This window comes from Thalassophryne amazonica, chromosome 9 (genome assembly GCF_902500255.1).
Source record: "Thalassophryne amazonica chromosome 9, fThaAma1.1, whole genome shotgun sequence".
Taxonomy (NCBI): Eukaryota; Metazoa; Chordata; class Actinopteri; order Batrachoidiformes; family Batrachoididae; genus Thalassophryne; species Thalassophryne amazonica.
The window spans coordinates 97045776-97060862 of NC_047111.1; the positions used below are offsets into that span (position 1 = coordinate 97045776).

Consider the following 15087-nt stretch of genomic DNA (forward strand, 5'->3'; position numbering starts at 1 on the left):
CTGTAATATGGTGTTTCACACATATCCCTGGGTGTGATGAACCAAACCGCTTTAGATCAGAGCCCTCTGCGTGGCTACGAACCATCTCCGGAGCCTGACACGCACCTGCTACAGAGACTGCAAAAGGCTGTGATTTGTCACTTTTATGTTTTCACTCCTTCCTCTCCTGTCATATTTTAAAAATTTTTGCAGTGCGTACGCTGATTACATTTCAATCATGGATCAAATACGTTTGATAGAATAGTCCACAAATATGACCAACTTTACAACAAGGAGTCAGAAAAAGATGCTCAAATGACCCACAATTCATGGAGGAAATTGTACGTACTGTATGATTGGTTTGGAGGTTGATGATTGTACAAAGAAATGGAGCTCATTGAGGGACAAATTAATCCCGCTGTAAATTGTATAAAGACGTGGCGGAGAACATTAAAGGGTAATGCACATGTCAACGTTATTGCATGGCCACAGAGTTACTGAGCTGCAGAAGCATAAATCAGGCTTTAGGATTTTAAGGTACCACTCCGCAGCTGACTTAAAAAAAGAGTGACTTGAGTAAATGTAATCTTTTTAATGCACATGATGCCTGCGCTTATTTAACGCAGGTGTTTACTTTTTGCAGATGAAGTTTTGACACGGTCATTAATTGAGACAGATCCCTGTTCAAGGTGAAATCAAGGAAATGCGTAAGCCTAATTGGTGCTGGGGATTCCCATATCGTTTGGTGCCTCCTGGCTGTAACTAATCCATTACATATATATAACAGATTTTGTCCATTTTATACATATAACTGATTTTGATTATAACAAAATTCACTGGTCCACCTGAATCCATTATATGCGAGTTGTACTGTAGATGATTGCTTCAAGAGCTGGGGATGGACCAGTTGTCTGCCTCAGCGGTTGTCATCCAGGACCCAAGGGGGATCAGTAATATGGTAAAAGGGCCATCATGACACCAGTACATGGTCCCTAAACTGACCTGACCTGACCAAAATATTGCTTTACTTTGTGAAATATTTCCAAAAAAAAAAAATGTAGGTCGCTGTGGCAAGGATGCGAAGCACGCAGCAAGTGTATGCCCTGAAGATTATGAACAAGTGGGACATGCTGAGACGAGGACAGGTAAAGTTTGGCACATATAATTCTTTCTGCACAGACAGAGCTTCACTTATTTCAGTTATCTGTCCCTGTGTTTTGATCTGTTTGTTTGTTTATGTTGTGCAGACAGCATGTTACCAGGAGGAAAGGGAGGTACTGCTCAGGGGTGACAGGCGCTGGATCACAGCGCTCCACTACGCATTTCAGGATGATGACTACCTGGTATATGATGACACAGACTAGAAGTGCACTTCTTAGAGCTAGTACCAACGGTGCACTGACACAAATCTGATGAGGACATTTGAACTGGAAGCACTGACATGTATAAATCTACAGGCAGGTCCATAAGTATTTGGACAGAGACAATTTTTGCAATCTCCTGTGCACCATCACAATGGAGTTTGAAATGAAACATTGAAGAGGTGCTTGTGGTGTTTCAGCTTTAATTTAAGGGCTTTAACAAAACTGTCACTTTGATCCATTTAAGAATTACAACCATATTTATACAATATGTCTTTTTATTATATTTACAAGAAGAAATCCAAACAGTATGGTAAATCTGTCTGGAGATGGGTATCCTTAAAAACTGAGTGTCTATGCAAGAAGGATACTCGTGAGGAAAGCCATCAAGACACCCATGGAATCTCTGAAGACATTATAGGCTGATTGGAGAAATTGTGTGGGGTGGAAATTTTGCCTATTGCATCATCAGCTGTACATCTTTCTGTAGTGACGCAGAAAAACCTTAAAATGAAGATGTGCAATTTCAGCTCCAGTTCACCATAAGGAGGCTCAAACTTAGATTTGGTCTCTTCTTGTAACCTTATCTGTTCCATTCCACTGTGAAGGTGTATTACTGTTGATACGACACACAAAAGTTGCACCCTGCAGAATTTCTCCAGCCGCACTGTCCTTTTTGCAGTCACTCAGTTCTTAAGGACTGCAGACAGCAGACAGGCTTCCCATAGAATACCACAGTTTGTATTTCTTACGGGCCCCTTCACACATAGCACGATTGAAGCCAACTCGTGCACGAAGGAGGAATTGCATTTGTGAAAAATCGGAGCTGCCTCAAACGCTTCGTACACCTGTTGCTGCAACCATTCGCGCACACAAGCAGCTGAAAGACAGTGAATGACCTGCGCGTGCTCATTCGATCTCCCTCATGACAGGTGTCGGTCAAATTCCAGGTGTCCCACACGAACATCTAACACTGCTCTAACAATACTCCATTACATTTTGGAGGTGATCAGGATCCAGATCCAGATTCTGAATCAAGTTTAACTTTATATAGTCTTTGAAGGATTATGTCAAAATTACTTCACAGATTCTCACGAAATTTTCACCACGGATACATGGAAGACTCCATAAAATTTTGGAGGTGATCCGTATCCGAATCTGGATTCTGGAACAAGATTTTACTTTATATACGCTTTGAAGGATAATGTCAAAACTACTTCACGGATTCTCACCAAATTTGCACCACAGATAGATATTAGGACATGGAAGACTTCATTGTATTTTGGAGGTGAACTGGATCCAGATCTGGATTCTGGATCAAGATTTCACTTTATATACACTTTGAAGGATAATGTCAAAACTACTTCACGGATTCTCACCACATTTGCACCACAGATAGATATTAGGACATGGAAGACTTAATTATATTTTGGAGGTGAACTGGATCCAGATCTGGATTCTGGATCAAGATTTCACTTTATATACGCTTTGAAAGATAATGTCAAAACTACTTCACGGATTCTCACCACATTTGCACCACAGATAGATATTAGGACATGGAAGACTTCATTATATTTTGGAGGTGAACTGTATCCAGATCTGGATTCTGGATCAAGATTTCACTTTATATACACTTTGAAGGATAATGTCAAAACTACTTCGTGGATTCTCACCAAATTTGCACCACAGATAGATACAATATTTGGGCATGGAAGACTCCACTGAAGTTTGGAGGTGATCTGGATCCAGATCGAGATTCTGGATCAAGATTTCACTTTATATACACTTTGAAGGATAATGTCAAAACTACTTCGTGGATTCTCACCAAATTTGCACCACAGATAGATATTAGGACATGGAAGACTTCATTATATTTTGGAGGTGAACTGGATCCAGATCTAGATTCTGGATCAAGATTTCACTTTATATACACTTTGAAGGATAATGTCAAAACTACTTCACGGATTCTCACCAAATTTGCACCACAGATAGATATTAGAACATGGAAGACTTCATTATATTTTGGAGGTGAACTGGATCCAGATCTGGATTCTGGATCAAGATTTCACTTTATATACGCTTTGAAGGATAATGTCAAAACTACTTCACGGATTCTCACCAAATTTGCACCACAGATAGATATTAGGACATGGAAGACTTCATTATATTTTGGAGGTGATCTGGATCCAGATCGAGATTGTGGATCTAAATTTCACTTTATATACGCTTTGAAGGATAATGTCAAAACTACTTCACGGATTCTCACCAAATTTGCACCACAGATAGATATTAGGACATGGAAGACTTCATTATATTTTGGAGGTGAACTGGATCCAGATCTGGATTCTGGATCAAGATTTCACTTTATATACGCTTTGAAGGATAATGTCAAAACTACTTCACGGATTCTCACCACATTTGCACCACAGATAGATACAATATTTGGGCATGGAAGACTCCACTGAATTTTGGAGGTGATCTGGATCCAGATCTGGATTCTGGATCAAGATTTCACTTCATGTAGGCTTTTAGGGATTTCTTCAAAACTACTTCAGAGATTCTCATCAAATTTGCACCACAGATAGACATTAGGACACGGAAGACTTCATTATATTTTGGATGTGCTCTCGATCCGGTTTGGCGGATGTCAGAAATGTCTGATTGCTCTTTTTTAACATTTCATTTCATTGTACAAAGGCAAAATTACAACAACAAAAAAAAAGAAAAAAATGTCACTGTCAACACACTTTTGGACATGACTGTTTTTTTATTACTGTACAGGATCTCTTTTTAAAACCATACTATGTATTAAGTCTTGATTTTTGCCAATAATTTTCATTTGTTTTGACAAAATCAATTCTAAACAGCCTTTTTAAGTGAAACAAAGTGACATTTAAAAAGCATACTGGCCATTGTGATGTTTCCACTCAAAATGAAGAAGTATTTTATTCAAATTGTTTTACTAGCATCCTGTTTCTAAGCTATGAAAGAAACAGGTGAAATTGAAGGCACATTAACCTGCCTTTCTTTGTATGCAGTTAGTTTCACTTCCTTCTTTTATGCCATTATAATTAATGATTGTTTTCAGTAACGGTTTTATTTCTGTGTTGATCTTTCTAAAATGAGCACATTGGCACTTGGATTGACTCTCTCAGGCCATTTTTCATGATCAGTCAGCAAACTGTACCAACACAGCAGAAAGCTCTATTTATATAACTTCTTGTTTTTCAATTTCATGATTTAGAAAATTATTGCATTCAATGTAATTTGTATGATCCAACATCACAGTGACAGATATGGTCCCTTCATTCCCAAGTCTGCATCGGTATCTTCACAACCACTATTTGAAACCAAGCTTCATAAAAACTGGTGAATTTTAGTGCTCCTGTTAATGGGAAGAATGCAAAAACATAATGGACCATATCTTCACATGCATGGTCTAAAGTGAGTAGCGCATGTGCATTTAGGCCGTGCCCAAATCCAGTTTGCGATTTGTCCAGTGTGTAATTTGAGCGCAAAATAAGGCACATGGCCCAAATGTTGAATTTCACCACTTAATTATTCAAGGGTGTGTTTGGAGCATAACATGAATTAAACAAATCAGGCAGACTGTCATTCCTGTGGGGGGTTGAACCCAGAGTTTTGCTATTTAAATGGTGGACTCAATAGGGACAGAAGTGAGAGGTTCTCTAAGAAGGAATCAGATCTGTGAGCAGCTCATTTACAGGAGCAGCTTTTGTCCTGACCACCTCATTTCTGTAACGCTGCCTCCTCCTCCTCCTCCTACCACCTAATCTCTCTATTCCATTTCAGTTTTGTTTAACTTTGATGAGTGATCATGAGTGCACAAGCAGAGTGAGACCAAGTTTTTAGGTCAATGACGAAATCGCTTTCTGCTGCCTTATGATGGCAATGCACCAACACTGCATCCATCCACACTTTAAGACTGCCATGTGATGGGCACAGATGAGCACAAGTAGTTTGGCTATTTAAAAAATGAAGTTGCAGAGTGTGAAAATGAAAATAGAGTCAATCGAAAGTGACCGATGACTTGAACAGGCTACTGTCTATGGTTAGGCAAAGCTAAAGGTACTTTAAACTGTTTTGGTTACATCATACAGATGTGTGTGCATGCTGTTGTTAATTTAAATCCTATTCCAGTTGTTCCTCACCCATCCACACCACCCTTCACCCCTCAGTACCTGGTGATGGACTACTATGTAGGAGGGGACCTGCTGACTCTGCTCAGTAAGTTTGGAGACCGGCTCCCTGAGGACATGGCTCAGTTCTACCTGGCTGAAATGGTTATGGCCATTGATTCAGTCCACAGACTAGGTTATGTGCACAGGTAAACCACTGTAATTGGAGATATACTGCTTGATTTGCCTGGTCAAAAATATTAGACATTCTGTGACATTCCTGCTTTGTATTTTTTTAAAGTCTTGTCCATTGTATTTTACACAGAGACATCAAACCTGACAACATCCTGCTGACAGGGGATGGACATATCAGACTCGGGGACTTTGGCTCCTGTCTAAGGCTTCTAGAGGACGGGACGGTGAGAATAAATACTTATACTTGTGATTGTATAGCACATTTCTGTTGCTAAATTAATTGGTAAACTTTAAATGTCATCATTATTAGAAGTTTTAATTGAAATATTTATTAAGTATTAAATTTGAACAGGCTTTCAGTCAACGTCATAGTGATTCTGGCAAATGACTCAGGAAAAAGAAGTGAGTCCTCTTCCTGGTGGGTGTTGGACACCACCAGTGCTGCCCCTTGTCACCATTGCTGTTCATGATGTTGACTGACAGGATTGCAGTCAGGGATTGGAGGGTGTCCACCTTGATGACCTCAGAATTACTTCTCTGCTTTTTGCAGATGATGTGGGTGTCTGTTGGCTTCATCAGACTGTGAACTCTCATATAAACTGGGCAGGTTTGAGGACAAATGTGAAACAAATGGAATGAGGATCAGCACCTCCAAATATGAGATCATGGCCCTGTGTTTGAAAAGGGCGATTTAGATTGTTGCATTTGGAGTGTTGCCCCAAGTGGAAGAATAAAAGATGGAGCGTGAGAGCGACAGTAGGAATGGGGCTGTATCTGAGGTCCTGCAGATGCTGTACTGAACAGCCATGGTGTAAAAAAGCTGAGCCACAAGCAAGACTCTTGATTTATCAGTCAATTTATGCTCCAAAAGAACAGGATCACGGATACAAGTGGGGGATACCTCAGTCGGGTATCTAGGCTTACAGTCAGGGACATGGTTAACAGCTTGAATATCTCAGAGGGACTCTGAGTAGAGCTGCTGCTTCTTTGCATCACAAGGAGCCAGCTGAGGTGGTTTGGGAATCTGATGAAGGTGTACCCAGTTGTTTCCCTATAGGGAGGTCTTCCAGACATGTCCAAATGAGTGGAGGTGCTGGGGAACAACCAGGAGAAACAGGAGTGATTATTATGTCCCAGATGTCTTGGGAATGCCCTGGAATTTCCCAGGAAGCATTATATAACTTGGCAGAGGATATGGAAGCATGGGATGTGCTGCTTGGTCTGTTGACCTGGATAATACACAAAAAAATGAATGAGTCATAATTTATAAATCCTATTTGTGAAGGGACCATATAATCAATATTTAAAGGAGCATTTCAGACCATATGAGAAAAGTTGCTTGTAATATTCTTCCTCTTTCCATTTCATAAGAGTGTGACAGTTTTTGGTTGTCCCTGAAGGTTCACTCATCACTCGCAGTTGGGACTCCTGACTATTTGTCTCCAGAGATTCTGAGGGCAGTGGAGGGAGGGGGAGGCTACGGTACTGAATGTGACTGGTGGGCTCTGGGTGTCTGTGCCTATGAGATGCTACTGGGGACCACGCCCTTCTTTGCAGAGTCCATCTCTGAAACATATGCAAAGATCATCCGCTTCCAGGTACATCCTCACCCCGGTGTTGCTTTATCAAGAAACCAATTCAAGTGACACTGCTTCAGAAAGTGATTTGATAATTTGCATGACATTTTAGATAAAACGAAGATTTTGATCCCTCATGACTGTACTCCCATAAAAGTGATCCCATCATTTGTGCAAAACACCTTATTGTGACCTATAAGTTACATTTGAACACAAGCAACCTCCAGAGCACTTTCTGTTTCTCTCGTGTTTTATACTACATCTGTTTGTCTCATCTTGCTCATGTTCTGTTTGCTTATATTTTGTTGGTTTGTTTGTTTGTTTAACCATAATCCATAATCTCAAGCACCCATGCTTTTGAACAGTGCATGTTCTTGCTCAGCAGGAACTCTACCAGTGCACCGCTGTGCTCTTACTGGTTACTGAGATATGTTTACAAGTAAGCACATGTAGCTTAAACTGTATGAGGGTAATTAACTTATCTTTGTTGTAAAAACTACAGGGGCATGCCAGTAGCACACATGTTTGGCAAACAGAAAATCCCTGGTGCCAAAAGTTACGAATATACCCATTTTTAAATTTTTACCCGAGGCCAAACTATGGCCATTGAGTATTGCGAAGGATTTGCATTCATGCATCCGTCAGCCCATCTGTTTGTGCTCAGCATAAGTCCAGCCCTATTACTGTCAGGGTCTTCAAATTCACAGGGAACATTCTTGGCACACAGACCTTGGACAAGTTCAAACATGGCTAACCTTGACCTATTTTAAGAGGTCAAAAGGGTATTTTAGCATTGTGTTTTATATATATATATATATATATATATATATATATATATATATATATATAATTCAAGGATTCTTCATCATTGTGTCCATGTAAAACAAGAAAAGAACAAAATGACACACAGATCTTGGCAGGCATAGTGATCATAATTAATAATGAATAGAGTAAAATAAATAATAACATAATGGAGGCATGGAAATGTCTAAGGAGTTTCTAACCAGAGTCTTTAATAAAATCTTGGAAAGTGAGAGCATGCCTCAGGAGTGGAGACAAAGCATGCTGGTTACTATATTTAAGAGCAAGGGTCATGTGCAGAGCTGCAGTAACTACACAGGCATAAAGTTGATCAGAAACAGCATGAAGTTATGGGAAAGAGTAGAAGCTAGGCTTAGAAAACAGATGAAGACCTGTGATCAACAATATGGTTTCATGACTAGAAGGAGCACTACAGATGCAATGTTTGCTCTGAGTGTTGTGTGGGCCGCTGAAGAGGAGGTACTGCTGGCCCACTACCACCAGATGGCGCCCTGCTTGGAGTGCGGGCTTCAAGCACGAGAGGGCGTCGGAGCCGCTGGGAGTGACAGCTGTCACTTATCAGCACCAGCTGTCACTCGTTCAACTCATCACCATATAAGCCGGGCTACAACTCCACCTCCTCGCTGAGAAATCAGCTACCGTTCCAGGTAATCTTTCTCTGCTGTGATTTTCTGAGTGTTTAAACATTGTTCTGTGTGCAGCCGTTTATCCTGTGGACTCAGTCTGTAACTGGATTGGCGGATAGTGTGACTTGCGACGTCTTCGCCTCACACTCCTTCCAGGGAGAGTGACTGACAGGAGCTGCACGGGTGATTCTGTGTCTGGAGGTGGAGGTTCTCCCTCCCGGAGGAACTAAGCTTTACACGATTGCTGGGTGTGTATTCACACACCCACCATTAACTGTTTCTGTTTTCTGCCAGCAGTACCGGGTCTGACTGCTGAAGACAGTGGCCACCTGGGGCGCAGGGCTTGGCGGCTCCGGTGTTCTTCAGATCCGTTGGTGGTGGAAGCTGTGTGGGATCCGGCTCTTCTCTCGCCAGACGTCTTCTATCTTCGAGCCTGCCCACACGTCACCTTGTGTATAATTGACAATCCACATTATTGTTATTGTCTGTATTTCGTTGTGTGATTCACAACATTAAATTGTTACTTTTGGCTTATCCATTGTCCGTTCATTAATGCCCCCTATTGTGGGTCCATGTCATGACACCTTCCCAACACTGAGAATACTAATAGAGAAGCATAGAAAAGGCGAGGAGTTACATTGTGTTTTCTGGATTTAGCGAAAGTTTATGACAGGGTGCCAAGAGAAGAGTTGTGGCACTGTATGAGGAAGTCTGGAATGGCAGAGAAGTATGTGAGGGTAGTGCAGGACATGCACAGGGATAGTGTGACAGCGGTGAGATGTGTAGTAGGTGCTGTGAAAAAATAGTAAAAAGCTTTATAGTAAAAAGTTTTATCTGAACATGGTGAAAACAATAAAGGTTGTGACAGAATGGTCTTCTTTGTCTTGGATTTATTTGAAGCTTCGAACAAAAACAGGTTAATCAGGATACATGTAGTTTGCAAGGAAAAGTTTGCACAGACAGAAAGAATGATGCACAGTAAAAAAAAAAAAGCTGTGTCGAATAACTGTGTTCACAGTATTATATGGCAATAACAGTGTCTAACGGGAGAGATCAAAGGCCATGAGCCTGGACAGCAAGACGCCTTTCGCCTAATTAGACAATGCATTTTCTAGCTTGATACATTTTGCAGAGTAACATATGTAACAGAAACATTGTCTGTGCAGCTGTGAGCATAAGCTGAGGTCAACCCGGGACAAACAACAACTCAATGTTAGCGAATGCACACAATTTATTTTTGAAAATAACAATGAACAGTAACTGCTGTTTGCCATGACATAGGAATAACAGACTCATTCAAGGTGGAGGTGGGATTACACCAAGAGTCAGCTCTGAGTCCTTTCTTGTTTGCAATGGTGATGGACAGGTTGACTGATGAGATGAGACAGACGTCTCCATGGACTATGATGTTTGCAGATGACATTGTGAACTGTAGTGAGGGTAGAGAGCAGGTTGAGTCTAGCCTGGTGAAGGTATGCTCTGGAGAGCAGGGGAATGAAAGTCAGTCAGAGCAAGACTGAGTACATATGTGTGAATGAGAGGGAGCCCAGTGGAATAGTGCAGTTACAAGGAGTAAAAGTGGCAAAAGTAGTTGACTGTGGTAGAGAGGTGAAGAAGAGAGCGCAGCCAGAGTGGGGTGGGTGGAGAAAGGTGGCAGAAGTGATTTGTGAATGAAGGATATCAGCAAGACTGAAGGGAAAATTCTATAAGACAGTAGTGACGGTGGCGCTTACAAAAAACAGGAGACAGAGCTGGAGGTGGCAGAGCTGAAGATGTTGCAATTCTCTTTGGGAGTGATGAGAATGGACAGGATTAGGAATGAATATATCAGAGGGACAGCTCAGGTGGGAAGGTTTTGGAGACAAAGTCAGACAGTTGAGACTGAGATGTCTGGACATGTGAAGAGAAGCGACCCAGGGTATATAGGGAGAAGGATGATGAGGATGGAGATATCAGGCAGGAGAAGAGGGAGGCCAAAGAGGAGGTTTATGGATGTGCTGAAGGAGGACATGCAGGTGGTTGGTGTGACAGAGGAAGATACAGAGGACAGGGTGAGATGGAAATGATTGATCTGCTGTGGCGACCCCTAACGGGATCAGCCGAAAGAAGAACTAAAATTAACAGTATGTTGAGCTAAATAATGCAAGGTGAGCTTTGTGTGGTATCACAACCAAGGACTCTGCAGCAGTTCTTGTGTGATATGAATACAATAAATGTGATAAAAGAAATACCCACTAAAATCAGCAGGCACACCTCAGCAAGAGACATTCAAAAACTGTTTGCAGTTGTTTGGTTTTGTCACACTTATAATTAAATGATGTGGTGTGCTTCAGAATGACGCCCAAGCAAGTGGCGAGACACTTGTAAGCTAAGGACCTTATGGGCCACCGTATAACATATACAGAGCATTATAAAAGTTCATTTGCATCATAAGTAACCACCATCATTATTAGACAACAATGGTTGTGTCTCAGTTCAGGAGGCACATTCTTCAAAATTCATGGGCGTAACTCATAGTTTTTGTAATCATTTTTCAATACTTATTTATACTTTATTTATAAACATTACTTATTTAGAATTACATGTATCAAACCCAAAATTGTCCCATTTTTCTTTTCTTTTTTTTTATTATTACTGACCATTTTGTCTTAAAAAAAAAAAGCCATGCCATGACTCTACAAATATTTTGGGCTATGAAGTATATTACAGCTGTTGAATACTTTATTTTCAGGTGTAAGAAGACTGAGTTCTTCTGCCAAATTCCAAAGAACGTTTGACAGGAGACAGCCTAGTCTTAGCTCTATGATGCACGCAGGCCATGAATGCAGCCTCCAAAGGATGCAGCCCCTGAATTGAGACATAACCAAAGTGTTCTGTCATTTTGATTGTTTTATATTAGCAGAGACACTCAGAATGGTAGAACTGACAGCAACAGCTCTATTGGCTAGAGTAAACAGTACCTTATCCAAACTGATGGAATGATCTGTTTCTCCTTTCAAAAAAGGATTATTTTGAGTTCCCCCATTCTGGTCCTGAGATTTCAGACAATGCTCGGTCTTTTATCTCTGGGCTCATCTGTGAGAGGGAGGTTCGCCTTGGCAGGAACGGCTACAGTGATTTCAGGAACCTCCCATTCTTCTGTGGACTGGACTGGGGCTCCCTACATGAACATGCTGCACCCTTCCTCCCTGAAGTTTCCGATGCAACTGACACCTCCAACTTTGACATTATGGATGATTGTCTAAGTGAAATGGTAAGACTCATGCATCTTGCTGTATCTAGTATGTGGCCTTGCGATAGACCCACGTCCTGTCCAAAGTGTACACTGCCTCATGCCCTATGACTGCTAGGATAGGCTACTGCCCCCACGTGTCCCTTGATTGGAGTAAGCAAATAGAGAAAATGAATGAATGATGAAATGAATGGATTAGTGGGTAGAATAGAACAAATATATGGTAGGACCTTTTATTCACTGAAGCCAGGGTTTTCCATATCTGGTTGGCACACAGACATTAACTCACCAGGGGACTCAGGTACAAAGACTTGCATTGACTTTCTACTAAAAAGTTGGCGTATGTCAAAACCGTGAATCAGGTTTAAGCACAAATATATTCAGATGTATCAAAGTGTGCATAGGCATGAATCCACATACATTCGGTTTGTACATCCCACTAAACATGGAATTAGGCACACATGCACACGCACCAAACTCCTCCCTGGTCACGCCTCTAATTGAAATCGGTTTCTGGGTCAATTATCCTCATTTGCAAGTAAATCCGTTTCACTTTTGATACATCTGAACGTTGGCGTGGAGACAGATGCACACCATGTTTTTTGTGTGTACGCACATTTTGTACATGAGGCTCCAGGAAACGTCTCACTTGAGTCAACCATCTGAACAGCGTCTGAATATGTTACACCCAAACCACACCCATGATTATAATTGACTAAATGCAACCACTTTGCACTCAGCATATCTTACACAGGGCTTGAGGCCCCGTTAGTGCCGGTGTTTATCTCCGGACTCCGTAGAGTCAAGTGGATAAGAGTCTATAGCTCTTCCTCGATGGGACGCCAGTCCGATGCAGGTTACTTCCCCACCCAAGGCCAGTAACTATTTACAGCTGGGTGGACTGAGACAATGTAGATTAAGTGTCTTGTCCTAGGACACAGACAGATAGCATGAGTGGGATTTGAACCCAGGCCTACACATTGGCAGACAAGCTCCTTGTTCACTCAGATAGTTGCTCTACAATATACTCCCTCTAAATTGCAAAGCAGAGGTTAACACATCCCCAAAGCACTTGCACCATGCACTTTAGACCGTGCACTATAGGTCATCAAGACTGGGACCAAAGTAATGCAGTCTTAAATTGGTGTTGTCATGAGAGTGCCTTGGGATGAGAATAAGATGCAAATACAAACAGGAGCTTTGTGCTCTACAGGAGACACTGTCTGATGTAATGGACAGAGCCCCAGTTGGAGTCCATCTGGCTTTTGTTGGATACTCCTACACCGCTACCAGGTGATCTATAATTTAAAATGAACAGCTCGTATCAGACTTTATGAATCTCAAACATTTGTATCTGCTGTTTATACAAAATCATCAGGTTATTATTTCATTGATCTTTCTCTTATAGTCAGACAGGTGCTATCGACCGCAGCCAAGACATCATGATGCAGATTGACCACAAAAGACTTCAGGAATGTGACAACTTCTATTCCATGAAGAAACTGGTGAGAATTATAGCCCTTCATCTTACCCTGACATCATATCACAGATGACATAGTCAGCTATGAAAAATCATAGGGTGAAAGGCGGGGTACACTCTCGAGAGGACGCCAGTCAATTGCAGTGCCACATATAGACAGACAAACACATTCACACAGGCACTCACCCCTACAATCAATTTTGAGTCACCAGTTCACCTAACCTGCATGTCATTGGAAATGGGAGGAAGCCGGAGCCCCCGGAGGGAACCCATGCAAACATGAAGTGAACATGCAAGCACCAAGTGATCCCAGATCCTTCTTGCTGTGAGGCAACAGTGCTAACCACAAAGCCACCATGCTGCATTTGTATGACTCAAAGTATTTCTAATTACAGTGTGTTTTTGTGTTGCGCCTGTGTGTGGAATTCAGGGACAACTGTGGCAATTCAGAGATAGTCTCCCAGATGACTTGCCTGCATTGCTGGAGCTTCCACTGACTTTGGAACAAGGTCCTGCAGCATCTACCCATACTGCCACTGATGAGGAAGAAACCAACACAATATCAGGACTCAATGAAGATTTGCAAAGGTGCAAATTAACTTGGGACTGATACCTCTCTCTCTCTCTCTCTCTCTCACTCTCTCTCTCTCCTCTCTCTCTCTCTCTCTCTCTCTCTCTCTCTCTCTCTCTCTCTCTCTCTCTCTCTCTCTCTCTCTCTATATATATATATATATATATATATATATATACACACAAGGTTGGGTAGGATTACTTTGAAAGAATAATGTGGATTACATGTATGTATGTACATACATTTGGATTACTTGTAAACTGATTATGAGGTCTGTGAGAAAACTATCCGACCTTTTTATTTTTTTCAAAAACTATATGGATTTGAATCATGTGCGCTTGCATCAGACAAGCTTGAACCTTCGTGCGCATGCGTGAGTTTTTTCACGCCTGTCGATTGCGTGATTCGCCTGTGGGCAGGTTTTGAGTGAGCACTGGTCCACCCCCTTCGGCAGATTTTTATTGTTTAGGAATGGCAGAGCGACTGCTGCTTTGTTCCATGAAAATTTTTTCAGAAACTCTACCAGACGGCCAGCTGGAAACCATTTCGAAGATTCAGGTGGCTTTCGGTGAAGATTGTATCGGTATCACATGGATTAAGGACCATTAAAACTGGATTAAAAACGGCCCACAGCGCCGGAGGGCGCCCCGAGCGGCCATTGACAGGCTGAAACGAGCAGATCACTAACAAATTTAAGGCTCTGTTGATGCAGGACGTCGTGTGACTAGCAGAGAAGTTTCATAAGAGGTCGGGATCAGCACTTTATCGGCACATTCCACTGTTAAAGGAGATTTTGTAATGAAAGACACGTTGGACGGATTCGCACGTCGGGATGCAGCTGCTCATGGCGCGGCGGGACAAAAAATACCTCCGTGTTGGAAACCATTCGGAAGATTCAGACGGCTTTCAATGATTTTTCGGTCGAGTGAGTATCCAAGTAATTGTTTAACAGCTGGGCATATTCCAACTTGTCCTGTGAGACTTCCAACACGGAGGTGTTTTTTGTCCTGCCGCACCATGAGCAGCTGCATCCCGATGCGCGAATCCATCCAACACGTCTTTCATTACAAAATCTCCTTTAACAGTGGAATGTGCTGATAAAGTG

General features: G+C 41.8%; 1 protein-coding gene across 2 annotated transcripts in view; it reads left to right on the forward strand.

Moving 5' to 3' along the window:
- LOC117517687 (myotonin-protein kinase) overlaps positions 1–15087 on the forward strand; it is a 54599-nt gene that overhangs the window by 20714 nt on the left and 18798 nt on the right. For both annotated transcript variants that reach the window (XM_034178801.1, XM_034178802.1), the window contains exons 3-11: positions 1041–1124; positions 1227–1322; positions 5540–5688; positions 5805–5898; positions 7075–7272; positions 11704–11952; positions 13145–13224; positions 13340–13436; positions 13842–13999. In XM_034178801.1, coding sequence (XP_034034692.1) covers positions 1041–1124; positions 1227–1322; positions 5540–5688; positions 5805–5898; positions 7075–7272; positions 11704–11952; positions 13145–13224; positions 13340–13436; positions 13842–13999 — 1205 coding nt within the window. The remainder of the gene's footprint in view (positions 1–1040; positions 1125–1226; positions 1323–5539; positions 5689–5804; positions 5899–7074; positions 7273–11703; positions 11953–13144; positions 13225–13339; positions 13437–13841; positions 14000–15087) is intronic.